This window comes from Gossypium raimondii, chromosome 8 (genome assembly GCF_025698545.1).
Source record: "Gossypium raimondii isolate GPD5lz chromosome 8, ASM2569854v1, whole genome shotgun sequence".
Lineage (NCBI taxonomy): Eukaryota > Viridiplantae > Streptophyta > Magnoliopsida > Malvales > Malvaceae > Gossypium > Gossypium raimondii.
In genome coordinates, this window is record NC_068572.1 from 50,552,174 (window position 1) to 50,579,360 (window position 27,187).

Below are 27,187 nucleotides of genomic sequence, written 5' to 3' on the forward strand. Positions count from 1 at the left end.
AAAGCCAGCACGTGATAACTCAGTCCATTGATTGCCATACTTTTTTTATATTTGCATTTATTTTAAAAAAATTTATGTAGTTTTTAGCCTTTGTTTTCTAGTTACAAATGCATCAGTTACGGTATAGTCGTTTTAAAATGCCTGAAAGTAGAAACTCACTGCGTAGACTTTTGAATCATTTATGTTACATTAGAATCTTTGAATATACAGGGGAAGGAGTGTGAAAATAAAACTGTTAATTATAATTAAATGAGCCTATATGTATTTATCTATAAGTTGTCAAATATTTTATTATTTTTTCATTGATGAGGTGATTTAATGTAGTTCATTAATGACTTATAATAGAAAATAAAAATTAATTTATACTCAACTATTTCAAATAAATGGTTAAAAATTTAATCAGCTCTGAATTTTCTTTTAAAAAATTAATTAAATTCTTTTTACGAAAAACCACATCCAATTAAATCCCCATTATGATAAATTTTCATAAATTAGACATTTTAATCAACAATTTTAGTCATTGACCATTACTGTGCTCACGTGGTCGTTAAAGGTTATTGATTTACTTTAATACCATGTTTAAGTCTAGAGCGACTATGAACAAATGGACGTGTAAGTTCATTTGTCTAGACATTATTTTTAAAATTATAAAAAAAAAAATTGGTGGTGTTTTCTCAATCTCATGATGTATGAGTTTTTGAAGTTGTTGCAGGTTTTTAAAATCTAATTTGTTTATTGTGGCATTAGCGTTTGGTCATTTTTGCTGTCAATACAAGATTTAACACTAAAATGTTAAGAAACATATTATTATGGTCAAACACGTGAATAAAAAAAAATGAGATAATAATGTGAAATTTGTTTAACATAGATGGGAAAATGTAAAATTTTAAATCACTTTGACAATGGGTACATCACATAAGCAACGCGAGATCAAGAACCATCCCATTCCAATGTTCCAATAACAAGATTTACATGTTGTGAGATATCAAGAACCATAATTTCTCTTTTTTCTGTATAATTTTATAATGTTTTACAAAATTTTAATTTTTTATATATTCTATAAAATTTTAACTTTTGTATAATTTAAAAACTACATCTAAAATGAACTCGAACAAAAACATTATGTACATCTATTTTAAGCTAGAAGTTTTAATAATTTTTATTTTTTCTATGTTGTTGACGTGAGATGCGCGTCAATGATCATGTCGATATAGTAATGATCAATAATGAAAATTGTTGGTCAAATGACTTAATTGATAAACTTTTAATGTATAAAGATTTGATTGGGTGTATTTTCACAAAGAGACTTAGTTTAAAAAATTTAAAAGTTTAAGAGTTAATTGAACCCTTTAACCTAAATAAATTAAGTAGATAAAAATTAGAGCGAAAAATAAATTTAAATTTTATAAAAAATTGTCAAAATAATAATATTTGTGTGTTGTCCCTTAATATAGAATCATTTGTACATGACCATTTTAAGGTTAAAGATAGATTTGTCCAAGTCCACTTACTTCTTCAAGTTCGAATTTTTATTTTATATATATTGAAAAGTTCAAGACCAACAAAAAATAAATTTTAAAAATTAGATTTGATAAAAATAAATTTGGATAATTTAAATTGTGAGTGGGACTTGGTCTCCGATATTTAAACTTAACGGCTAGTTTTACTTATTTTCCAAGCTTAAAGTACGTAATTATATAATTTATATGATATAATGTGAAATATATTAGGACAAAACTGTTGTTGCACTTGATGTTACAAAGGATGTTGCAATAATATGAACAAAAGTTTGTGTAACATTAAAAAGTGCTGTGATTGGATTGAAAATTTTGACTTTTAATAATATTTTTTAATTATTTCTGAGTTTTTATTGTTAATGGTAAACTAGGATATAAAGGTTTCTAAATTAATGTTTGGTTTATGTTCATCTGTGGATAAAGATTAGGTAGAAATATTGAAATTTGGATTATCCTCCTATCATAATTATCTTGATGATCTAAAGGATGATTTTGAAGATATTAACCAATTGCTTAGAGTCTATAAATATCCATGAGGAGTATGAATTTGAGAGCTTAAAATCTACTCTGTATGAGTTGTCTTGCTTAATACAACTATGTGTTTATTTCCTTGTTGTACAAGTGTTTGCTGCCTCTAGTAGGGAGGTATTTAAGAGCAAGATGTTCTTGCGCCTGCAATAATTTTAGGATTGAATGGGCATAAATAGGTGATTTTATAGTTCATCATTTAATAGTGGATCATTCTCTAGGTAAGACCCTATAAACATAGGTTTGTGCACTAAACTACATCATTAATCCTTAGTACATTATAAGTTTTTACTATCTTTCCAAGAACTGTAATAATCCGGTTTCTAATGGTGTCGAAAACAATAGTTTTAAAACTTCATTTTTCGATGATCGAGTCCGTAAATATTATTAATTAATATTTACGAGTTAATTATTTTATTATTGAATTTTGGTTTGGAAAAAGTAATTTTGTTGAATTAGTGATTAATTAAGGTATAGGGATTAAATTGTAAAAGTAGTAAAATTAATCGCTATAGAATTTTAACTTCTAAAGGACTTAATTAGTAATTAATCCTAGGTATAAAAGGAAATTTAACCACTTTCAAATGTGATGGACGGTTTGGTAAGGTTATATGTATATAAAAATGTTATAATTTATAACAAATATATATAATGTACTAGTTAAAAATAAAAGAAAGGAAAATGGAAAGAAAGACAACATTTTTCTTTCTTCTTCATCCCTTCACCGATTCTTCAAGGTGAACAAGCCATTTTTTAAGCTTCCTTTTCTTGTCAACTTTCATCTTTGCATGGTAATTAATTTTAAGCCATTTTTTATATAAATTTTATGTTTTTTTAGATCGTTGTAACTCGATTTAACTAATTTAGGAGTTACTTTTCAAAATTGTTAAAGTTTATAAATGTTTTCATTAATAATTTTGAAGCTTTTAGTGTTTCAATGATAGTTTGTACGCTTAAATGTTAAATAAATTTAATTTGTAAATTGAAATTTATTAATTTTAAAGTATAAGGACTAAAATGAAAATATTTCAAAATTGACATGAAAATTATGTAGTTATTGATTCTAGAGGGTTAAAGAATGATGAAATTGAAATTGGATTGAAAAAAGCCTGAATTTTGAAAGATATAACTATTTTGGTTTTAAGGGCTAAATTGAATAAAATGTAAAACTTTAGGAAACTTTTGAAAAGTGAAATTGAACTGAATTATACTTATAATAGGATTTTATAAGGCTGCTAGAATTGATGAATTGTAATGAATTATCATAGATTGGGAATTGAATCAATCAAGAGATAATTTAGAAAATGATAAATTGTGTATTAGTCTTTGGTAACTTGTTTGTTGTCGTTTGTCCGTAAGTTCATAAGGAATTTACTATGTTATTTTATGTTATGTTTGAATACTATTAAATGTTTAGTAATTTAGGTTTATTATAAATTTAATGACTTTTGGCATCAAATAAACTAAATCGTAAAAGATGAAATACTTGATAAATATGAATAGATACATAATATTGAATGGATGTAGGAATGTTAAGTGGTTTGATAGTATGTATATGATGGTGTTATGATTTAAAATGAAAATGGATTGTTACTTGAAATATAAAAAGTGTGTGTATAACTACATGGCTTGAAATAGTATAAAAATGGTATTGGGCTATGAATAGATACGAGATATAAAATGATAAAGAAAAATATATATGAATGATATGATATGTATAAGCTATTTTGGAGAAATTGAATGATACGTATGTGTTGATGTTATAAAGTTTAAAGTGGTACGGAAATGAAGGGTTAAAAAAGAATCGCGTGTTGATCATAGGTTTAGTTATCGATGGATGAGATCTAGTAGATGTTGTGGATTCTCGATATCTTGAGTGAGTAGCATCGAATAAAGCTTATATAAGAAAATCTGATCTACAGCTTGTGTGAGTAGCTCAAATGTCATAGCTCGTGTGAGCAATTTAAATTTTATAGCTTGTGAGAGCAAACCCAAATGATACGAATCGGGTACTAGTCAAGAATTTAGTTATCGATAACTAAGATTCAACATATGTTATGGATTCTCTACAGCTTGATCGAGTAACATCAAATAAAACTTATATGAACAATTTTGACTTACAACTTGTGTGAGCAAACCCGAGTCATACAGTTCCTGATAGCACATTCGTGCTCCTATTAGCAGTACGGTGCTCCTAATAGAATATTCATGCTCCTATTTGCATTACGATGCCTTGATTACACATTTGTGCCTTGCTATGCACTCTGGTGCCTTGAATATTGGTATTGATTTGAGAGATGGTATATGATATATGTGAACATGAATTTCTTGGTTGTGCATGCAAATTAGTTATGGATTGAATGCAATATAGCATAATACTCATGATTATATGTACAATTGATCTAAGCATTGTGGTTTCAAAAGAAGTATGAAGATGCCAAATATTATCATGAATTATTCCACCATGTTTCAATATCTTAAATTGTTGTATTGCTAAAGTAAGTTAAGTAAATTTTATATGGACTTATTAAGCATTTAAAATGCTTACTCGTTGTCTCTTATTTCCTTGTAGATTGTCAATTGCAGAACATGTTAGGTGGATCATCACGAGGTTTACACTATCCTAACGGCAACTTAGTAGACTTTTAATTGTTTAGGACTTGATTATGTGGCATGTATTGAGGGTATATATATTGTGTATGTGTCTTCTTGAATGTTTATGAGTTTATCTAAAATTTAAGGCTGATTTTGGATGTTTGAGTATTATGTTTATAAGTATGTATGGTATTAATATGTAAGTAATATTTGAGGCATGTGAATGGTTAATTTTTAATATGGAGTGATTTGGAAGGTGATAAGAATGGTGTCTTTGAATTGGAATGAACATGTGATGGTTCAACATGATGAATAAGGTGTTGAATTGTATGACCTATTTGGTAAGAAGAGTACATGAATAGATGCCATGTTTGAATGTTAATTGTGAAATGTTGTCAATTGTGGATGAGAAAATGAATGAATGTGCAAATTGATGTTTGAGATAAGTTTTATGCAGGTTAGTTGGGTGTTTTCATGCACCATTATATTAAACCTTGGTTAAAGCATGAAATGGGTTTTCAAACTTGTGATTTGTGGCCATCAATGTAAAAGTATCGGTAGCAGGAACCAAGGTATTTATAATTGACCAAATGAATAGTGTTTTAAAAATGGCAGAATGTCAAACCGATATCAGTACCTACCATAAAAATATTGATACTTGTTCTCTTGGTATCAATACCTAGTTCTGAAGTTTTGAATTCTTTTTAGCTTTGTAACACCCCTAACCCGTCTCTTTTGTCGGATTAGAGTTACAAAGAATTACTTTACTATATAGGCATACTACCATTTACAAAAGTAACCAAAACACAACAAAAGCATAAATTACCTTAAACCCGATACATGTCATTTATAACCATAGTTCAAAATAACCAAAAACTGCTAAAGTGATTGTTGGATAGTGTGATAAGACTCCGACAAGGTTCCAATCAATTGAGTTTCCGATGATCTACAAAACAAAGGAAAAACAATCGCATAAGTATTTACTACTTAGTAAGTTCGTATAAGGTAAACTTCAACTTACCGAACATCAATTAACAATCCATACAACCATGCTCATTTTATCATTTAACATAAAACTTTCCTATGCACCATCATTCACATGGTTAGTAGAAATCATGAAAACATAACATCTCATATACTAGGAAATAAATTTCATACCTTTCTTTTTCATCACATAGCAACATCTCATTCATTACATTTCATAAATTCATACCTATTTTACCTTTTCAAATGAACATTACCAATGATGGATTCTTATACATGCTTTTCCATCATCCTTTTCTCACTAATTGAACCATTTAGAATTTCATCGGATACTCGAGAATGCTCATACATAGTGTGCCTTTTCATTTAATCATAACCTTTCCTTTTCAATACTGCTCACACGAGCTGTAAAATAGGCCTACTCACACGAGTTGTCGGTCAGAATGTTAGTTACTCGATGCTACTCACACGAGCTGTGGAGAATCTGCAACAACTGCAAGACCTTAGCCATCGGTAGAACATTCAAGACCAGCACCCGAAAATGTATAACCCTAATGACATGTCATTTGTATCCTAAGAATTCTTAAGGTTAAAACGGGATTACTTAACCATTAATTGTTCAAAACATTGTGATATTTCTGAGTCCAATTTATATTCAACATATTATAATAAATAATCAAATAAAACTATAATTAATAAGATTATAATTCATACGAACTTACCTCGTTACCAGGATCGTTTTACAGAGTCGAAAACTAATCCAACAACTTAGATTTGCCTCGATTTAAGTCTGGTTGTTGTGTATCTTGATCTAAATAATAATTTCATTCAAGTAAGTGCTTCAAATAACTTCAATTATTCAATTCAATCTATAATTCATATTATCATGAAATTACAAAATTACCCCACCTATTTTAACTTTTTCACAACTTAGTCCTTAAGCCAATAACTTGAAATTTAACCATTTTTTAACCTAACCCATGATAACTAATTCTTCCTTAATATTAAATAATCTAAAATTTTCCATTATTTCATACAATATACATGAAATTTATCAATTAAGCAATTTAATCCTAAACCTTACACTCATAAAAATCCACTTAACAAATCATGATCATTTAACAACCAAATTTAATTATCTTACACTTATCATCTCAAACACATCAATTTCATTCATGGAAAAATCTCCAACCTTTAACAATTTTGCAAATTAATCCTCGGGCTAAATAGATTAAACTAAAACGATAACAAAAACATAAAATTTATTAAAAACTCGACTAAAAACGTACCATGCATGAACAAAACACCATAGTCGAAAGCTCCCTATTCTCTACAATGGTTTTTGGTTTGAGCAAAGTAAAATTGGAGAAGAGGATAGCCATTCATCTTTTCTTTAAGTCATTTATTTAATTATTTACTATTTTACCCTTATGTTATAACTTAATAATGAACATTAACATGCCCATAATTGTCCACTATCAAAATGTATGGCATAATTATCATCTAAGAACATTAACTTGAGATTTCATAGCCATTTGAACCCATTAACTAAATCAAATTTTGAACTTTTTTTTAATTTAGTCCTTTTTACCTAATTAACTATTTAAACTTCAAAATTTCTTAACGAAAATTTAATACTACCTTAAATTAACCCTGTATACATTAAATTAATATTAAAATAATAACTCACTCGTCAGAGTCATGGTCTCGAAACCACTGTTTTCGACACCACTGAAAATAGGTTGTTATAAGCTTGGTCATTATTCTTACTCAAATCTGTTCAATTTTATTTATATGCCTAATTTAGTTCCAATTTTGTTTGCAAATAATGTTATGTTTGTTTGTAAATAATGTTATGCATGTAATTGGTAAATGATTGATGTTTTTAAAATGAAATAAGTGACATAAACAGTATCGATACTAATTTTAGTATCGGTACCTACCATAAAAGTATTGGTACTTGTTCTCTTGGTATCAATACCTAGTTTCAAAGTTTTCAAAATTTTCATTTTGGTCCTTATTCTTATTCAAATCTATTCAATTATATTTATATGCTCGATTTAGTTCCAATTTTATTTGTAAACCATGTTGTGCATGTAATTGGTAAATGATTGATTTTTTAAAATGAAATAAGTGATATAAATTGTATTTAACTGTTCTGATGATTGTTTTAGCATCACGTAGCCCAGGTCTGGTGACCAGATTGGGTGAGGGGTATTATAAGAATTGTTGTGGCAGTTGGAACAACATTATGTGTAACATCATTTAGCCAAATGTTTTCATTTGATATCAAAGCCTAACATCAAATGTACTTGGTACAAATTTGTGTTTGGTTGATAGTTATGGGTTATATGAAAGCATGAAACTCAAATTTTGAACCACCATTGTTAAATGGCTCTACCTTCTAAAAAACTTGAATTAGAGCTTTTATTAAAGCCATTGATAAAAAAAGCATGGCTTGCAATATTAACAAGATGTGAACCTCATACTAACACCAATACAAATGACACCCAATTTGTTAAACTTGAGAAATAATTGACTATAGAGGAGGAGCTACTACTATAAGACACTTAATGCAATCTTCAATGGAGTGGGTTGTAACAGGCTATTTTTGAATCAGATCGAAATAATGGTTTCGGGACCACAAAACTGAGTTAAAATATTTATTTTATTATTTTAATAAGGTTTATAGTATGCTAGAATTACCATGTGAAAGCTTCGTAAAGAAATTTTACTATTTGATTTCTTAATTTGTCAAAAAGGACTAAATTGCGTAAAGCAAAAAACTTGTGTTCTATTAGTTAAATGTATTAAATAGCTATAGAACCTTAAAGTAAAGGTCCTTAAGTGGTCAATAGACCACTGGAGAGTTAGTGGAAGATGATAGCATTGCAATTGGTGTAGTTTTAAATATTTTTAAAGGTTAATTTAGTCATTTGGTTATTAATGTTAATAATAAATAAAACAAACAAAATTCATTAATTCATTCATCTTCCTAGCCGATTTTAACAAGAAGAAGAAGCCATTTTTAGGGCTTGATATTTGGCCAAGCTTTTCAAGCTCAATTAGGTACGGTCTTGACTCGATTTTTAATAATTTCTACGTTTTTAAGCTCGTTACAGCTTAATCTAGCTAGCCCGTACATTCATTTTTGAAACTGTTATAGATTTCAAATGATGTCATTGTTTAATGCTTGGTTGTTTAAGTTTTTATTGATATATTATGAAGGTTTAATGTTAGATATATAAGTTTTGTTAAGTGATTTTTGACAAAAATATCAATTAGGGATTAAATTGAGAAATTATGAAATGTTGTAGTTAAAAGTGTGAATAAAGAGAAATTATGGGCTGCTAGTAGTGTGTGATAAGTTCGGCTAGGCATGGGTTAAGGTCTAATTGCATAAATTTGCCATTTTATGTGATAATGACTAAATTGCAAAGTAGTCAAAAGTTTAGGGGCAAATGTGTAATTTTCCAAAATTATGAAATTGAGCTTAATTGAATTTAATATAAGATTGAATGTGTTAAATTGATATTATTGGATCGGAGAAAACGTAAAGTTGACGAATAGGCGATAATTTCTATCCGAGCGACTCAAGGTAAGTTCGTATGTGGTAATTTCATTATAAATGCATGTTAAATGCTTTGATATTGCATAAACTGTGATTAAAAGATTACGAATATTGTTTGAATTGTGAATACGACTCTATAAATGTGTTCGACGATGAAATCGACAAGTTTAACTTCCCGGTTGAACCTTAGGAATAGTTTAGGATAATAGCGACATGTCATTAAGTTATGTGTTGGCTTCGGGCCATGATATCGGCACTACGGGTATGAATAATACCTTGATTTGGCTACGGGACATGGTATAGGTACTTAACGATTGAGATTTTCGAATATCTGAATTCTATTCCGAATGGGTCAATGGGTAAATGAATGAGATGATTTAGAAAGAGGTTAGTGTGAGACGATACAGGTACGAACAGAACCTATTCAAGTATTTAATAAAGAAAGATGATGAAATGGTACTTGATCTTGTTTTAAGACATGAGAAAGGTTTGTTGTAATTGTATATATGGTGATGTTATGTATAATTTGTTGACTTGTATTTATGTGATGTATTGAATTATTCACTTACGAGCTTACTAAGCTATGAAGCTTACTTCGTGTTATTTTCTTATGTTTTATAGAAAATTAAGGGTAGCTCGAATCCAGTAGTCGTCGGGAATATCATCATGCTATCGAACATCTAAGTTGGTACTTTTGAATTATGTATATATGGTATATGGATGTATAGACTAGTTGTAGTACTTTGGTTGTGAATATAGTCATGAGAATTGGCTTGTAAACGAATATGTTTGCTTAGTATAGATATAACCATGAATGATGGCTTATTTTGGTATGTTTTGGTATAAATGTGGCTAAGGTATTATAGTTGTTCAAATGGTTATATTTTGAATTTTAATAAATGATCGTACTAAACTAGGTTTTGTTCGATAATGTCTTGTAACCCTAATCCGATGACGGATACGGGTTAGGGGTGTTACATGGGTCTTCAAGAATTTATGCGTATTTTAAAGTGTGTTTCTCTAAGAGAAGCTTGGAGAATACTTGGAATAACTTATGATGGAACTCAAAAGTAAAATGTAAAAGTTGCAGATGCTTACATCCAAGTCCAAAAATATTAGAATGTTAGATAATGAAACTATATCTAAATTTTATGCTAATCCTTGTGACACCATTAAGAAAATCTTTACTCTTTATGAACAATATTTTAAGGTGAATTTGGTGTGAAAGGTACTAAAATCATTTTCGAAAAAAAATTAGCTATCAAGGTTGCTATAAAGGAAGATAAAGATATCAACACCTTGAGATTGAACAAACCAATTGGTTCATCACCTTTAAAAATGAGTCTGGCAGAAACTAAAAGGGAGAAAAAGGTAAAAATTGAAATGAGTATTTCTTTTAATGTTAAAAGGAATGTTGCAACAAATACTTATTCAACATCTTCTTCTCTAGAAGAATTGGAAGAAAAACTTGATCTTCTCACCAAAAACAACATTAACTTCAAAAAATTTTCAAAGAAAGGCAAAAATTCAAATGGTTGATGACTTGTCAACAAGAAAAAAGATAAGTTTATGGTGACTGATGAGGAGCCTCAAAAGAAAAAGAATACAATCTGGTACCATGAGTGTGACAGTTTTGTCCATGTTCAAACAAAGTTTGCTAACATTTCTTTCTTTCTTTCTTTAAAAAAAAAAGATGTCATTTAACATGACCTATAGTGATGAGGATACAAAAAGTGAAAAAGGAGAAGAGGAGGAACATATAAACAACTATGTTGCTTCTACAACCAAAACGAAAAATGGAAGACCCAAGAAAGATTGTCGAGGAACCTTATGTTTCTAAGAGTAGAGTCATTCTAGTTGACACTAAAAACATCACTAGTAAATTTACCAAGCCTTTTTTGCTATAAAGGGTCTTTGGTATTTAAAAGTTAGGCCCCAAGTTTGGATCCAGATTGGTAATTGATGGAAAAGCTCAAGACTTGGGGAGGAGTTGGGAGCCCAACGATAGTAATTGAAAATCCACCATCGAATGTCAAAGGATCTTCTTTGTGGATAAGTTGAAGATATTAAAGATTTGATGTTCTATCAAAATGAATAACATAGAAGTTATTGTGGCAAACAATAATAAAAGCACAACCTCAAAGATCTTATGCTCTATAAATGAATCCTTGTAGATGCCTTGTTAAAAAGCTTTGCAAGTCATAAAGATAAGTATCATGGCAGTGGTTCCATTACGTGCAGTTGAAAATGAGATCATCTACATGGAAAGGAATACGGAGGTCATGTCTAATTGGAACTTGATGGGTGAGGTGCAACTCAACTTCATTAGTACGTTGCATGGTGATCTTCTCATCTTAAAATCCCTAACAACTATTATTCCAATCCAAGTAAAATCTCTTGGGAAATTGTTGTTCATGATTGAAAAAGAAAATGGAGAGGGTTCCAAAGGGGAAAGGAATAAGAGTTTGGAAAATGATGCATATTTCATCCTTGCATGCAAATTTAGTAGTGAAAAGCAAAATTCAAGGAAAAAAAAGATGTGAAAGGTTACACCTATGGGTCTGTATTATGGGTCAACCCTACTACACGAGTACCAATAGACGGCATAGAGGAAGAAGCACTACGCGTAGGAATCAACAACACGAAAACTTTGTTATTAATGATTCCCTTTTTTTTATCGGGATCGAAACTAAGATAAATGGTTGGGACAACAAATATCCATCTTATTCGTACTTTGGATACCCATATAACCATCGAAGATTGTTGAAGTGACTAATTCTTGGAAATTAAGGAGTGTTGAAAACAAAAAAAAATTAGAGTTTACTTTGTTGGAGTTTACTTTTTATCTAGTACGAACACGCTTGATGGTAAGAAAAGGGTTTGAATGGGGGCATTCTTAGGGGATTGAGGGAAGGGTATTTAAAGGGAAGAATTAATAAGTTAGGGAAAATAAAATGGTGTGAATGGTTGAGATGGTGCGGGAAATGATGGAGCTGAAGCACAAACACCAATGGAAAGGAGAGAAACTAATAAATGATGGGGGAAAAGGAATGAAATCAAAGAAATGCAAGATGTCAGGAAATAGAAAGATTAAAGGATAGACTAGGAAAGAGATGCAATGATTGACAAAGGGTTAAGGTTAAAACAACACGAAAGAGTAAAAGAGAAAAAAAAATGATTGAGGGAGGGGGAGAAGGCATGCACACATTCAAGGAAGAAGGAGATAAAAAGGATAAGATGAAAATGCAGGAAGAAAAGAAATGATGATAACATCATTGGCAACTCTTATCAAAGAAGGGAATAAGGTAGAAACTTTTGAAAAGAAAAGTTCTTTTAATATGAAGAATATAATTTTTCTCTTTTCAAAAATTATAAAATAAAATATCAATATTAAAATCTTAATCCTCCTAATGCTTTAGGAGTTAGTTTTGATATTTTCAAAGACAAACTAAATTCATTTGAACACTTTATCACATATCTAATTCTTAATTATTTGTATATGTTAATAAATCCATTAAATCATTTATTTATGATAAGACATTAAAAAAATAAGGCACAACATGTTGCTTGTTTGTTTGGATTTGTCTTACCTTATTTAATAAATCTTCCCTTATTCTTATGAAGTTTTTTTTTGTCTTTGTCTTGTACAAGTTTTAGTCTTGCTTATGCAAGTGTCATAGGCTGTGGATCAAAACATGTGATGAATACATACGGAATGTCCCATGGAGGTCAACTAATCAAAAGGAGCTCATTTAATCCACTTGAACTGGTTTGATTAGTAGAACACATGGAGAAGCCTATCTACTTGAAGTCTTGGTGGCCCAATGAAACACTCTAGTAAAACTAAAGTTATCTGGGTAATTAGTGTAAATCCTAAGGGATAAAAATGGATAGAGTTTAAATCACATAGGACTCTTATCTTGTAGATAGACACTAATCTTGACTGTTAATATAACTCGATCTATACCATTGGATCTAGGGGAACTCAACTATAAATAGGGTTTTCTCTCTCATTTGTAATCACTCAGTTGTAATCCTTCAAAGTAATAGAATGCTTTTGGAGAATTTACTCAAACACTTGGTGTGCTATTATTCTCTATTGGCTTTTTTGGTCGATACAAGTTCCTTTGTCTTTGGGAGTTTGTTTCCACTTTGTTTTTAGTGCCTTAAAAATTTTCTACGAGAATTTTCATTTTTCGATAGTAAGGCTGACTTAATCAGATTTGTATCCAAGAAACCGCCTAAGGTTGAGCGGTTTGCCAAACTAAAGTTCTAGCTCCGTGACACAAGTGTTTACAGGGATAGGCTTCTTGTTGTCCTTTCCAATTTTTTTTATTCTCCTCTGGACCCTCCGAGGTTGTTTCCTTTATTGTTATAAGTGCTTGCAATTACCCTAAATATATCATGTTTAAATTGTAACAAAATCAGTTGTTAACGTGGTATAATGTTATTTTCTTGCTATAACAGAAGCTTTTGTTGTATTGACGAAGCTTGTTCTTCATCGCCAATGATATGTGTTTATTGTTTCTTTCTTTCTTTCTTTTTTTCAAATTGTATGCTTACATTCATAAAATGAATAAATTAATTAATTTTTCCTTTAAAAATACAATAAAAAAAGTTCTTATATTCATTGTTAATGTTGCCGATGTAACTCGTATATTGGCACCATTAATTTATATATGCTTTCGTCAGTAGGTTAAAACTGGATGTTTTTGGAGAATATGATCTAATAATATGATAATTAGTGTTGCATAAATGTAGCACAATTTCTTTACAATATATTTTACGAGAATGCAGTTGCTTACCAAAGAATATAGGAAAGAAATACTTGGTAAAGACTTCAACTTTTCCAAAATTTTATTTTGAATAAAAGAATAGTGAAGAGACTTCAATAGTTGAAAACTTTAGCTAAATTAATCAAAGATTCATTAATGATCATTGACTTAATAATTCTAGGGTGTTTTTCTTTTCAAAAGGAAAAAAAAAACTGTTTTTTTCTTTTTAACGTTTAATGGATCAAAAATTCTTTTCGGCTGGCTTTGCTTGTACAGGTTAAAGTCTTGTTTTTTAATTTCTTAAACGATTAGGATCAACGTAGGATGTAATCGAATTGAATCAAAAATTTTAAGTTAATTAAGTTGACCAATTTTATTTTAATATCCTAATTCGATTTGAAATCTTCTCAAATCGAGTCGAGTGAGATAGAATTCGAATTGAATATATTTGTTTGAGCTAAATTTAAAAAAAAAAAAAAGACTTTGAGTCCTTGTAGTCACTACCACCCACCATAATCAAATTTGTCTACCGTAATCAAATTTGTTATTAACTTCCATTCCCTCATAATTTATTGATTAATATTTTATATACAGAGTTAGCTTCTATACTTGTTTAGTTGCTTCAATTATCTTCTAATTTTTATCATCATGCATTTTAAAATTAAAAATATGTATTAAATTTTAAAATATGTTTTTTTAATAAAAGTTATTTTAAAGATAAAATGTGGATTTAATATCAATAGAAAATTTTAACACGAATATTTTATGGCATCTTCAATAATTCAATTTTAACAGAAATTGATAAAGATTCAGCATGATTAAACAATTCAATAATATAAATAGTAGACATAAATTTGGAAAAAAAGTTTTTGGGGGTTTGAGAGGAAATAAAAGTTTGAGGGGAAAGCAAAAGGAAAAAAATTTTGAAGGGTTTGGAGGAAGTAGAAGTTTTGGGAGGGAAAAAAAAGGAAAAAAAAATTGGAGGTTTGGGGAAAGTAAAAGTTTGGAAGAAAAAGTAAAATGAATAATTTTTGGGGGTTTGGGAGGAAAGTAAGAGGATTTGAGGGGGGTTGGAGAGAAAGGAAGCAAAAGGGTTTAATATTCGGTTTATTCGAATTGTTTGAGTTGTTCGAATTAAAAAATTTAATTCGATTCGAACTCGAAATTCGAGAAAAAATCGAGTTGATTCAATTAATTCGTTTCAAATAATTCAAAATTCAAACTTTTTTTCCAATTTTTTCGAGTTGAATCGAATTTTGCCCACCTCTATAGACGACTATTAATCAAATCAATTATTTGCAAAATTATACAGCCTATAAATTAGCTGGAAGGGAGAAATTTATAATAAAATAAATATTAAGCAATCCTCTTATCTAGCAATACATAAATAGGTCAAGTTATCCATCTAAACTCAAATGTCCGTTTGAAATTTACGAATGTTTGAATAAAAATATTAAGCTTGAAAAATAGATTTTAAAAAAAAATAGTCTTATTTAAATATGAGATGTGCTTGGGTTCAAACATTTAAGGTCTATTATATTAGTTTTTACCAATAAATATTGGGTGCAGTGGTAAAATATATTATACTCTTAAAAAGAGATGCAGGTTCGAACCTTGAAGACGACATTGTTAATAGACGTAGCCTTGAATATTAAACATGAATATGAATGATATCAACTCATCAATATCTCTATCAAGCAATGTCTCGACTTTTTTCCCTTTAATTAATCACCTTTTTAAGTACACATCAATCCTAAAGGATTAAATTAAAAATTTATCATTTTAGGATTAAATTATAATTTACCTATTTATTTACTTGAAATTTTATAAAACTTAAAGAACTAAAAGCATAAATATTCCGGTCAGCCGGCCACCTGTCCTTTCCTTTCGCCGCTGGTTGTCGACGTATATAAATGATAAAACTTTATTGTGATAAATACTTTCATAGATTAATAAAGATATCTTCATTATATAAACAAGAATTCATTTTATAAACTCTACCACAACTGTGAACCGAATTTGAGCTTGACGATGCAGAAATAAAGGATTTGCATTCAAATCAATTTTTGTTTCACACTAAATTTTAAATATTAAATCAAATTTTGAGTTAAATTATAGCTATAATTTTCAGATAATTATCTCAAATTCGGTTGATTTTACCTACAAACAGCCATTTGTATTTTGTATTCCTACGAGAAATTTTATATAACTTTCCCACCACATCATCCATGATCTGTTTTTATTATTTAATAATATTTTGGTAATTTTTTCTATATCACTGACACATAATTTTGGTAATTTTTTACCCTAAATTATTACCTTTAAACCCTAAATCCTAAATCAAGAACCCCAAAACATCAGGCCTTAAACCCTAAACATATAATGCTAAACCCTAACCATGACCTTGAACCCTAAATACTAAACTCGAACTCAAACCCTGAACACCAAATTTTGAATCTTAAACCCTAAATAGGTCTGAGTTCGAGAGGTTAAGTTTGGAGTTTAGGGTTTGATGTTTGGGGTTTGGGGCCCAGTGTCAGGTTTAAGGTTCAAATTTGGGGTTTATGGTTTGAGATCGAGATTTAGGGTTCGAGGTTCGAGTTTAAGAATTAGGGTCATGATTCAAAGTTCAAGATAAAAAAATTACTAAAATTATGTGTTAATAACATAAAAAAAATTACTAAAATATCATTAAATAATTGAGGAGAGAAAATAAATAATATGTCATTATCCTACATTGATTCTGCCAAAACTATGCAGCTGGCAAAGATACGGTGGAGATCACAACGTTCACAATATAGCACAAGAAATTTCAATAAGATACTGTGATATGAGACCTTATTTTTGCACATTAAGTCAATGCAAATATAATAATTTATTCTCATTTTCCATTGATTACATAATCATCTGATCATATCGTTGTAAAAGGAAAAGAAAAACATGGAATAAATTCACACAGCAATTATAATCTGAATTGCAGAAAGCACACAAAAATCAAGCGTAAATACTGGGGTTAAGAGTAGCATATTTCAGGAGTTCTTCATTTTGTTCAAACAAGGCCATTTCTTCTTCATCCAAAGTCAAGTGAGCTTCAATTCCATCTCTGGATCGTGTGTCAGCTAATGCAACCGTGTTACTCACCAATTTGTTTACACTGACATGCCATATCGGCTTCCCCCACCCAAAATCAGTGTCATATAAAGGGAATTTGCACCAACTTGAACACTTGTAAACGGTCATTTCTTTGTTGTTTCTGAAGAATTCTCCTCTCTCTTTTATGGCTCCCATGATTGCCAATGGAGCACCTTCGCCTGTGAACATGTTTGCCTTGGTGTTATTGAATTCGTTCAAGGATTTTCTCATTTGAATCACTAACGCATGTAGCTCTAAATCTTTCTCTTCATATGCAACCACCATAAATGGCCATATGAAGTTCCCAACTGCAGTTTCCGGTAGCGGAGACAACCTTTTACGCAAGTTGATTGCTTGAAACAATACTGTCGGCCCGAATGATCCAGTTTTTTTCTTCTTAGTAGCCACCGCACATTTCCATAACAGTGCCAAAACCACCTCCACCCGAGACGGATGGCTTTGCAACGCCTTTTGAAATTCCTTATCGACTTTAGCCTTCAATTCTGCAATCTTTGATGCGCTAAATACAAATCTCCTCTGCTCAAACTTTTCAACCGCAACGTTAACAGATAGAGACATGGCAGAGAGTTCATCTCTGGGTGCCAAAAATTTTTCTCCGATAAGATCAGGGGTGATGGGGTCACTCAATCCGCGACAAACCGATGACCAGCACTGAAGAAGAGTGAGTAGTGCAGATACATCGGCGACTTTGTGAGTGAGGGAGAGACTGATAGCCACACCACCACAAGTGAAGCTAGTGAACCGAACGAGAAACATGGCACCATTGGACAATTCCATGGTTGTAGGATCAGTGGTGGGTAAGAAATGGTCCATGAGAATAAAGTCAGGTTGATTAAGGAAATGGGATAATGGAATGTTGACTTTGGCTTCCACAAAGATAGCACCTTCGTCGTTACAATCAACGGTGGCAGCGTCCAGGAGACGACCACCGAGTGGGTAAAAGAGGGAGAGTGTTTTGGAAATGGAGTCTTGGAGGAGCTTGGATTTTTCAAAGAAGTAGTGGTCGTTAGAGATAGGATGAGTGGAGCTATCTGAAGGGTAGAAGAAGGTCATGTTGCCATGGATATCAGGGGAGATTTGATCAAGAAGAGAAAGCTTGAAGGTTTTCAGGTGGGGAGGAGTTGGGGTGGAGGGTTTGATGGTTTGCCTGGAAACAATTTCAGACTTGATTTCAATCATCTTTCTGTTTTGGTTTCTTTACGCTGGTTTAACTGACACTTGTTGCGCCCTTCATATAGATATGGGAAAATTGTATGGTATTTCTTAATCATCATTAAATTTATTATATTCATTAAAAACATAATAAATAACTACTACAACAAGAAACCCTTGCTTAAATATTTGTTTTAATTTATTTTTAACAAATATGAGTTGGGTTTTGAGTATTTAAGTTCAGTTTTAGTTAATTTATTATACTTCAAAAATATTATTTTAAATTTTCATAATTTTTAAAATTGTTATTAAAATTTGCTTTCTTTTACAAACCAATATCACCGTTTGAAAAAGAGTTAACAAATTATTTATAGAAATAGTGTGTCGGGGCAAAAAGCTTTTGAAAAGGCCTTATTGCAAAATGTGTTTTAGTAAATGATAGAAATAGCAACTTAATTTTTAAAAAATGTTTCATTTTAAGTATTTTAAAAAATTATATTACATTACTCACATTAAAACCTCAAATAAAAATATGACATGATATTTTTAAACTTAATGAAATTGAAACGAAGTAGTGTTGGATCATCACCATCCTTCAACGTTAGTTGAATCCACCACCATTGCCCCCATTGTCATCTTCTTCTTTGACAATACCTCCTATATACATATGCTTCTCCAATTACTTTTTCACCATCAACCGCGATTTCTCCAGCTTCATCCTTTGAATCTTCTCTAACTTTTCTCTTTTTATGCTTCTCAACAGGAATGATTTAAATAGTTTGGTGGCCAACATAAAAACACCTTAATAATTGGTACCCTAAATTTTAATATAATAAAATTAAATAATTATTTCCCAAAGGATTTTGGTGCAAATTTGTAGAAGTGAAAATGTTTGATTTGTGAAGTCCTTGGTTTGGTTGCATCCAGTAAAATGTTTGACAGGATTGTCCTACGAGGGATTTAACTCTGAAAATATATTTTTTATGAGTTTTGCCGTTTTCATGTTCTCTGGCTTTGCATTTTTCCCTTTGTTTTATTCCTTTTTCTGAGTAGAAAATTCTTTTAAAAAATCTAAAAGTTTTAGAAACCTTTTTCTCAAATTATCAAAATATGATTTGAAATTATATTAACTCAGGGTAAATTTGAAGTATATTCCTGTTTAGATTTTAGACCGATTTTCATAATATTTAAGAAAATAGACTGATTTTAAATTTCAATAGCATTAACATTAACTTTATAAAAATATATCTTTTACTATTTAACAAAATTAATATTTTTAAAAATTCTTATAATTCGGCAAATGAAATAATTTATTTCAAGTTGAGCTGCAAATGAAAAATAAAATAATTTTCATGTATTTTTAAACTTAAAATGCTAATTCCGTTAAAATTTTATCTTATTTGATTATTTTAAAAATACAGAGTTAATTTGATTCATTAAGTAATAGATAGAAAGACTTGACAACTCCTTTCACCTAAAATTATTCAACTTCAGTACATCAAATATAAAACTATGGAAGTAAAAAAAGAGAACTATAAAGAAAAACCAAGAAAAAAAATCAACAACAACTATAATGCAACAAAATGCAGATTAGAAAGAGCAAAGGATCCATCAAAGTTTTAACTACACATGGGGCATGACATATATATAAAACAGCAGAAAATCTCAACCATTAGTACCATACAAACAAATTTACCAACGTTCTGAATCTTGCAAGACCTATTGATGCTAAGCATGATGAATGAATCAAGTGGCTTGAACAGTACATAAATCTTGTCTAATAAACAAAACATGTCTTCCACTTTAATCACAACATAGTCTGTACAGATATATGTTCCCTTGTTTATAGTAACATGGAGACAATTAAGTGCAAAGCAAACCAACATTAGGTGTAAAATCATACAACACAACAAAGAGTTTCACAAAACATTCACTACACACTATATTTTATTAAATTTCCCATGTCAATTTAGTCCTCACTAACCCACATGGTTCCTAAGCACAACCGAGGGCACTTGATCATCAGGAGACTGGGCATAGGATATAGAGATCAGTTCAGACCTATATTTTTCAGCTCCATCAGTCTTTGTTACTGCAGCACCATTTGTAGCGTCTATATTTTTAGATGCATGTTCTGCATTCAGATCAGTATCAGGTACAGAACTAGATATTGCGATAAGTAACTCGCGAGCTAGCTCCTTGCCAGTAGGTGTTTTACCCATATAATGTCAGTTTTTTCCTGCAATACAAAACCCAAAGTTAAATCTGACTTTCTTTTCAAAGGATATAGAAACTCCACAAGTATACAAACAGAATAGCATATAACAGAGATGAAGAATCATCCACCATTCAATTGGTTCCGTAATTTGAAGCATAATGCTGGCCATTTAGTTATATTTAGAAAAGATACATTTCATATTTTGACCCAAAAGAACAGGAGATGCTTGAATGGTTCTGACTGACCGGTTAACCAAAAGGTCCTTTTATCATTGTGTATAAACAAAATTTCTTTCTCCCATCATCCTCCTCTAACCCATTGCTAGCTGCTTACCTATTCACAATATAATTCATGTGTATTACAAGAAACAAAGTATATTGTAGAGGAGTCTGATTTTCTTCAGATAAAATAAAAATCATTTCCAGAGTTCCTCCCCACCTAGAATTTGTTTATAAACCAAATAAATAGAACAACTTTTACCCGGTCATTCTACAGTTGCTACACGAAGACCCTAACCAGCTTTAAGAGTTCATACCCTATTAATATGCTACTTCTCAGTCAATCTCAACACTAGTAAGTAGCAACACTGTATGAATACAACATCTCTTGCCTTGGGTAAAAATTAGAAGAATCAAAACTGCAGAAGCACATGTTTCATACTAACAAGAAACACCAAAACATTGGTCATACATATTATAGGTAAAGAGAGGTATAATCAGATAAAAAGTTCAACTACAAGCAATTCATCAACAAGGTCTTAAGAAAGAGTGAGAAGAACTAGGATAACCCAAATTACCAAACTTCAAGAATTTTGCAAATTATGATTTTTTTTTTTTTCTGGAAGACAAATCATGGATTCAGGACAAAACATTCGCACGCTTAAGATATTTCTTTACAGAAAAATAAGAGAATCTAAACCTAAAACTAAAGTCAGCAGAGTTTCCAAGGAAATAAATTCCGATAGATATTGCTCAACAGACTAAAACAAGGAAAACAACAGATCAAGAGCAATTAATTGAGAAAATAAAACATGGCTCAAAACACCCTTTCCTCTAATTAAAATTCCTTTTTTTTTTTTCTAAAAAACAGATTTAGATATATCCTTTCATAATACAAACACATATCCGAAAAATTAGTATTAGATTTAGACTGATTAAAATTTGCGGGAATCGAGAAAGAAGTAAGAATATAGAGGTTGACAAAATTTAGGAAGAAAAAATAAAGGAAAAAAAGAAAAGGAAATTTTGCCGATTCCTTAGGGGTTCCGATGAAGCAACGGTAAAAAGCAGTTAAGATAAAGAAGGAACAGGGATCTTGGATCAACCAATAGCACCCAAACAAAAAAAGTAAAAAATCGTAAAGCAGAAACTGAAAAAGAAAAGGATACCTTGCTTTCCAGAGTCGGTAAAATTCGATACGTTTGGTGGTGTCCGAAATAAGACATCCATTTAACACCCTTTTTCTATATGAAATTACCCTTATACCCCCAATTGATTAGTCAATAAGTTTGAGCCCACCCCCTGTGCTTTTTGCACGCTTTCAATTCCAGAAATTAAATCCCTCTATATCTTTTATGTTAGGATTTCAGGAATTCTGTTAAATTAAGTTATGTGGTATTTTTAGAATAACAGGAGTTGCTCAATGGTCAATTTAAGTGGCATGGAAGTCTTATAAACAGAATCTTACAATCTTATATCTAGAATTAACACATGGGATACACGTGATATAAAATAGTAAGAATTTTGAAGTAAAAAAAACCTATGCTTTTTAAGTTTTAAACCCTTATCACGGCCTAAAAGAAGTTTTTAGCCCTTATAAAAGGCCCACTCAACCTGACCCAAGATCTCCCTAACTCAAATGGCTTTGAAGCAGACCTAAGCAAATAGCACCTTTCATGTTATTGCAACCATTTTTTTATACCTTAAAAAAACCATTTTTGATAAATCAACAATTTTGTGGGTAAGAGTACTATCTATGAGTCCAATATATTTAGAGTTAAATTTTATTTTTCCTTGTATATTAGGTCAAAAAAGTAAATTGGTCATTCTATTAAAAGTTTTATTTATTTTTACTATTAAGTGCTGACATGGTTGACAAAGCAATCGGTAGTGACATGTGGTGTGTTACGTGTACCTAATACTGACATGATAATATTTTAATTTTTTTAAAAAACTCCTAAAAATAAATAATTTTTTAAAAGAATCACATTCGGAATGAGTCTGGCCAAATGGTTTTTTTAAGGGAACAACCATTTGCCGAGGTTTATCCTAGACATGATTTTTCAAAACAAAATATATAAAAAGTTATTTAACAATTATTAAGAATCATAAGAATTTTAAAAATATATATTAAAATTAATAAAATTATTAAAAACGAAAAAAATTGAACAAAATTTAAATAAATTTAAAACTGTCGTCCAAAATAATTTATTAAAATGATTGAATGAAATTAGACAACCATAACGGTTGCTTAAAAAATTATATATTTTTTTATAGTAGCGTTGATGTTATCGCAACAATCTAAAAAGAAATGTGTTGCTAAATCAAAGAAATATGATTTTTGAAAAATCCAACATATTTTGTGTTGTAGGAGGAAATATTATGGACTACAGAGTGATTAGTTGTCCAGATTCCAACGGCGATGGGATGAAAATTATTGTCAAAAAGTCCCACCATCTCTGATTACTGATCCCAGACAACGTCTGCATATTCTTAGCCAACACCTCGAAACGCTATATTTGATGGCAGTCGATCAGAGGATTTAGTGGACATCCAGTCGTCAGCATCCTGTTTGCTGATTGTTCTGTATCCTAATTCTAAGAGGCACCACAAATTCATTTGGTCTGAATAACATGCCTGGTCGATCAATTCAATCTCTGGAAGAAGTGTTCTCTTTGTTAGCATTGGGATCTATTGCAGTCATATGTTCATTAGCAGACCCAATAGAAAGAAGCAAAACAAGTTAATTTCCAACAAAATCAGCTTCTTTTGTTGTTCTACTACAAACTAGCAAAAATGTAGGTAGTGGTTACTTAGTCAGTTGCTTTTGTCCACATTTTAGGTCTACTTTTGCCAGCATCTAAGGATTGGTCCAAAGCCTAGTTTAATACAACTTCATTGTGGTCTGCTTCATCACCACGATTACATAAAAGTGGAAGGTAAGCCAAAGTGAAAAGTGAATATATGCAAAAAGAAAAGGATGGCAGGAGGAGCCATTAAAGAGATGAATGTGCAGAGATTAATCCCTTTTTTTCAGGGAAAAGCTGAGAGAAAGCAATAGAATTTGATCTTGATGTTAACTAATCTCGTCTTCTTCAGAAATTCTCCACCACATCATCGAGTGCATTCTAGATGGGATGAGAAACTTTTGTGGTGAAATTATATGATAAAGTGATAAGACTATAGAAAAGTGAATGATAAATAATTCTCCCTCACATATTTAATTTATATGATGGAACGAAAATGGACCAAAAATTAGTAATACTTTAATTTACTTTTTCATTATTTAAAATTTAAAATTTAAAATTTAATTTTGAAACATTGAGTCTTTATATATTTTTATTTAAAAATCTTTATCCCTCCATTTAATTTTGTTATTGAAGTTAAAAATATCAAAAGTAAAATAATTTTTTAGTCCTCAATAATTATAGTTTTTTTTGTCAATTTGGTCCTTACCCTATAAAAGTACATTAAATATTTTAATTTTTTCGTACTTTAAATAAAAATATAATTAAAAATTATGATTTTAAAAAATAAAATAAAATTATAAATTTTAAAATAAAAAACTTATAATTTTTTAAAAATTATGAAAATATAAAAACTCTTTCAAATTCAAAAAATAAAAAATAGTTTTAAAAATATAAAAAAATCTAAAATCCAATGTTATCTAAACTGGATCGGACCGACCAATCAAACTAGGAACCAATTGGGATACTGATCTGATGAGAGGTAAAAAAATTGGTTAACCTGCGAACTAGTACATATTAGTTGAATCGAGCTAATAAATAGGTTGAACTGATAGTTGAATCATTTTTGAATTGGTTTGCCCAATTGGTACCCAAAATAGTCGATTTGACCAGTTCAAAGTAAATAAATTATTAAAAAATTAATATTAAAAATATTTTAAAAAATCATAAAAATCGATTCAATTGGCCGTTCAATTGATTTTTAAGGTATTGTCACATTTAACTTGTAACATTCACGACGTTGAATGACTTTCTTCTTATCTTTTGAGTTTTCTTCATTCATACCAACCTTCCCTTTGTTACTATTGATGCCTCGACCTCCATCATCACCTTTGTTTTTCCTAGAAAGCTTCTTGAATTTCTCATTGAAGTTTTTAATGAGAAGGGCCTGCTTTAGTAAGTCTTCAGTACTAGTTTCTTCAGCCGTTGCAATTGAAGATGCAACTTGCAAAGTAGTATTCTTCTTTGATTTCAATCTGTCCCTTCTAACTTCCTCCAGGTTCATTTTAAATGTTTGAAGAGACCTATCCAATGCATCTATCATATCACTGTGTTGATGTCCTTTGCCTCCTTAATAATTGTCATTTTCATGAAGAATCGAAGTGATCTAAAGACTTTACAAATTGACTTTGCATTAAAATCTTAAAGAGTTTCATATTCTAACATTCTCAAATCCCAAACATGGTAGCTAACATCTGGAGTTTCAATTTTTTTTTACACTGGTAGTTCTTTCATGTGCAGTTTCGAGAATAGTCCATGCCTCATGAGTAGTAGTATATTTGAATATTGTCCTAAATTCTTGAAGATCTATGTCATTAAAGATCACATTCAAGGCCTTTAAGTTGTAATTAGTAGCTTTTTCCTCTTGATCAGTAGTCCACATTGTCTCTGGTTAGAGAGCACTAACACCGTCAACCACAATAATTGAAAGATCCCAACCAATCAACATAGTTCTCCATGCTTTCTCATCTATGGACTTTATAAATACCATCATACGGTCCTTCTGTTTGACCTATCGAGCATGGGTGGTATGCAAATCGAGCTTCCTTCCATGATACAATAATCCAACAACAAGATTATCTTCACCAAATTTGTCTAGTGTCTAACTCTAATACTAATTGTAAGTGACGAATTGTTACCTAAGTTGTTATGATCAGTTGTGACTTATAGGACCAAATTAAATAAGAACAAAGCAGATTGGTTACATGGTTCAAATCTAATATTCTACACGTGTGGGGCATTACCCAAAGAATAATCCATTATAATTTTTTCGATTTAAGTTGAAATTCACTCATACTCATGCAGCCTCACTCCCATATAATATAATAAAGGAACTATCCTAGTGAGACTTTCCCTAATAAAAGTTTAGCTCGAACTATTACAGCAGGTTGATTACAAACAAATTGCACCCATGTAAGTTCCTCGTAATGAACATATTGTGCTCTCTTAATTCCATGTATGGAACTGTAATGCAAATCTTCGTTATATAGACCTTTGTAATCCTTGTAAGCGAAGCTAGTGTGATTGGAATTAACCTTTAGAATTCCACACCAATTAAACTACATAACATTAAATAAAATAATGTAAATATATTCATCTAGCCAAACAACTCAACCACATATCTTGTAAAAATGAAAGATAATCACACTTTACTTCTTTTGAGACCAAGTTTAGGAATGTTTCTCAAACCTGCTTTTGAAAAAGAAAAAAAAAAGCTAAAATTTTTAATTTCTGAAAAAAGTATTTTTGGGCTAATTTTTTTATTTGGGAGAAGCATTTTTCTCTCCAAAAATAACTTATTTAGGAATGCTTTTGCCCCACTTGAGAAGCATTCCTAAACTGTCCTGAGTCTCCTTCCTTGATAAAAAAAAATCAATATACCACACATTTTGTTGCACATGATCTTAAAAGAATAGTAAATAAGTCCTCCATAACTGAGTTGCAACTGAGAGTTACAACTTGTGATACCAAGATTTACCTAATATTTTAATAAATAATGATTAGTATTGGTTTATAATATGAGATGAAGGCAGGAAGGACATGATAATTGCTTCTCCAATGGATCAAAGGCCAAGTCCCCTTTGGATTACCAGTTAACATTTCCAATTGGACCGTGAGATTGAGGTTATTTGTTAATTTAAACCAAATCTCTTTAATCTTTTCTTCCCCTTTATGGTTAAAGCTGTATCCGAATATAGATTTTGCATGCGCGTAGCTTTAGTTCTTAAACACATCAACAATAATTATTTAACCACTGCTTAAACAATATTACTGATTTTTATATACATATATTCTTATCCGGGGTTTATTTATACGTATCAATTAAAATATATTAAATTATTTTATAATTTTATATAAATTTAATTTTATGATTGATATTATAAATAAGTTTAAATCATTTTATATTTTTATATATTTTAATTCAAAAATAATGTCTTAAATTATTATATTTATATGATATATACAACTTCCTAGATTAAACATAGATGAAAAGGTGTTTATGGAACCCATTAATTTGTTACGCATGAAATCTACTTGTGATGAATGTCTTCAATCTCTTTTTTTTTTAAATATTTTTGGAAACTCAATCTTATAAATAATCTTATTATAATAAAATACAATTAACATAAAATTTCTTATAATAAAAATATAATTAATATAATTATAACATAATAAACATGAAATTTTAATTTTTTTTACAAATAACATAATTAGAAACTTTAAACATAA

At 30.1% G+C, this 27,187-nt stretch overlaps 1 protein-coding gene and 1 long non-coding RNA gene across 2 annotated transcripts; both read right to left on the reverse strand.

The window, feature by feature from the left end:
- Positions 1-16,826: 16,826 nt before the first annotated feature.
- On the reverse strand, positions 16,827-18,341 carry LOC105791953 (vinorine synthase). Its single transcript, XM_012620272.2, has one exon. The coding sequence runs from the start codon at positions 18,300-18,302 to the stop codon at positions 16,965-16,967; it is 1,338 nt and encodes a 445-aa protein (XP_012475726.1). The 5' UTR covers positions 18,303-18,341; the 3' UTR covers positions 16,827-16,964.
- A 1,707-nt stretch (positions 18,342-20,048) lies between these two features.
- On the reverse strand, positions 20,049-22,265 carry LOC105791954 (uncharacterized). Its single transcript, XR_001133149.2, has 2 exons — positions 21,881-22,265; positions 20,049-20,514 (listed from the first exon to the last, which is right to left on the reverse strand). It is a non-coding gene; the product is annotated as an uncharacterized LOC105791954 (long non-coding RNA).
- Between the last annotated feature and the right edge of the window lie 4,922 nt (positions 22,266-27,187).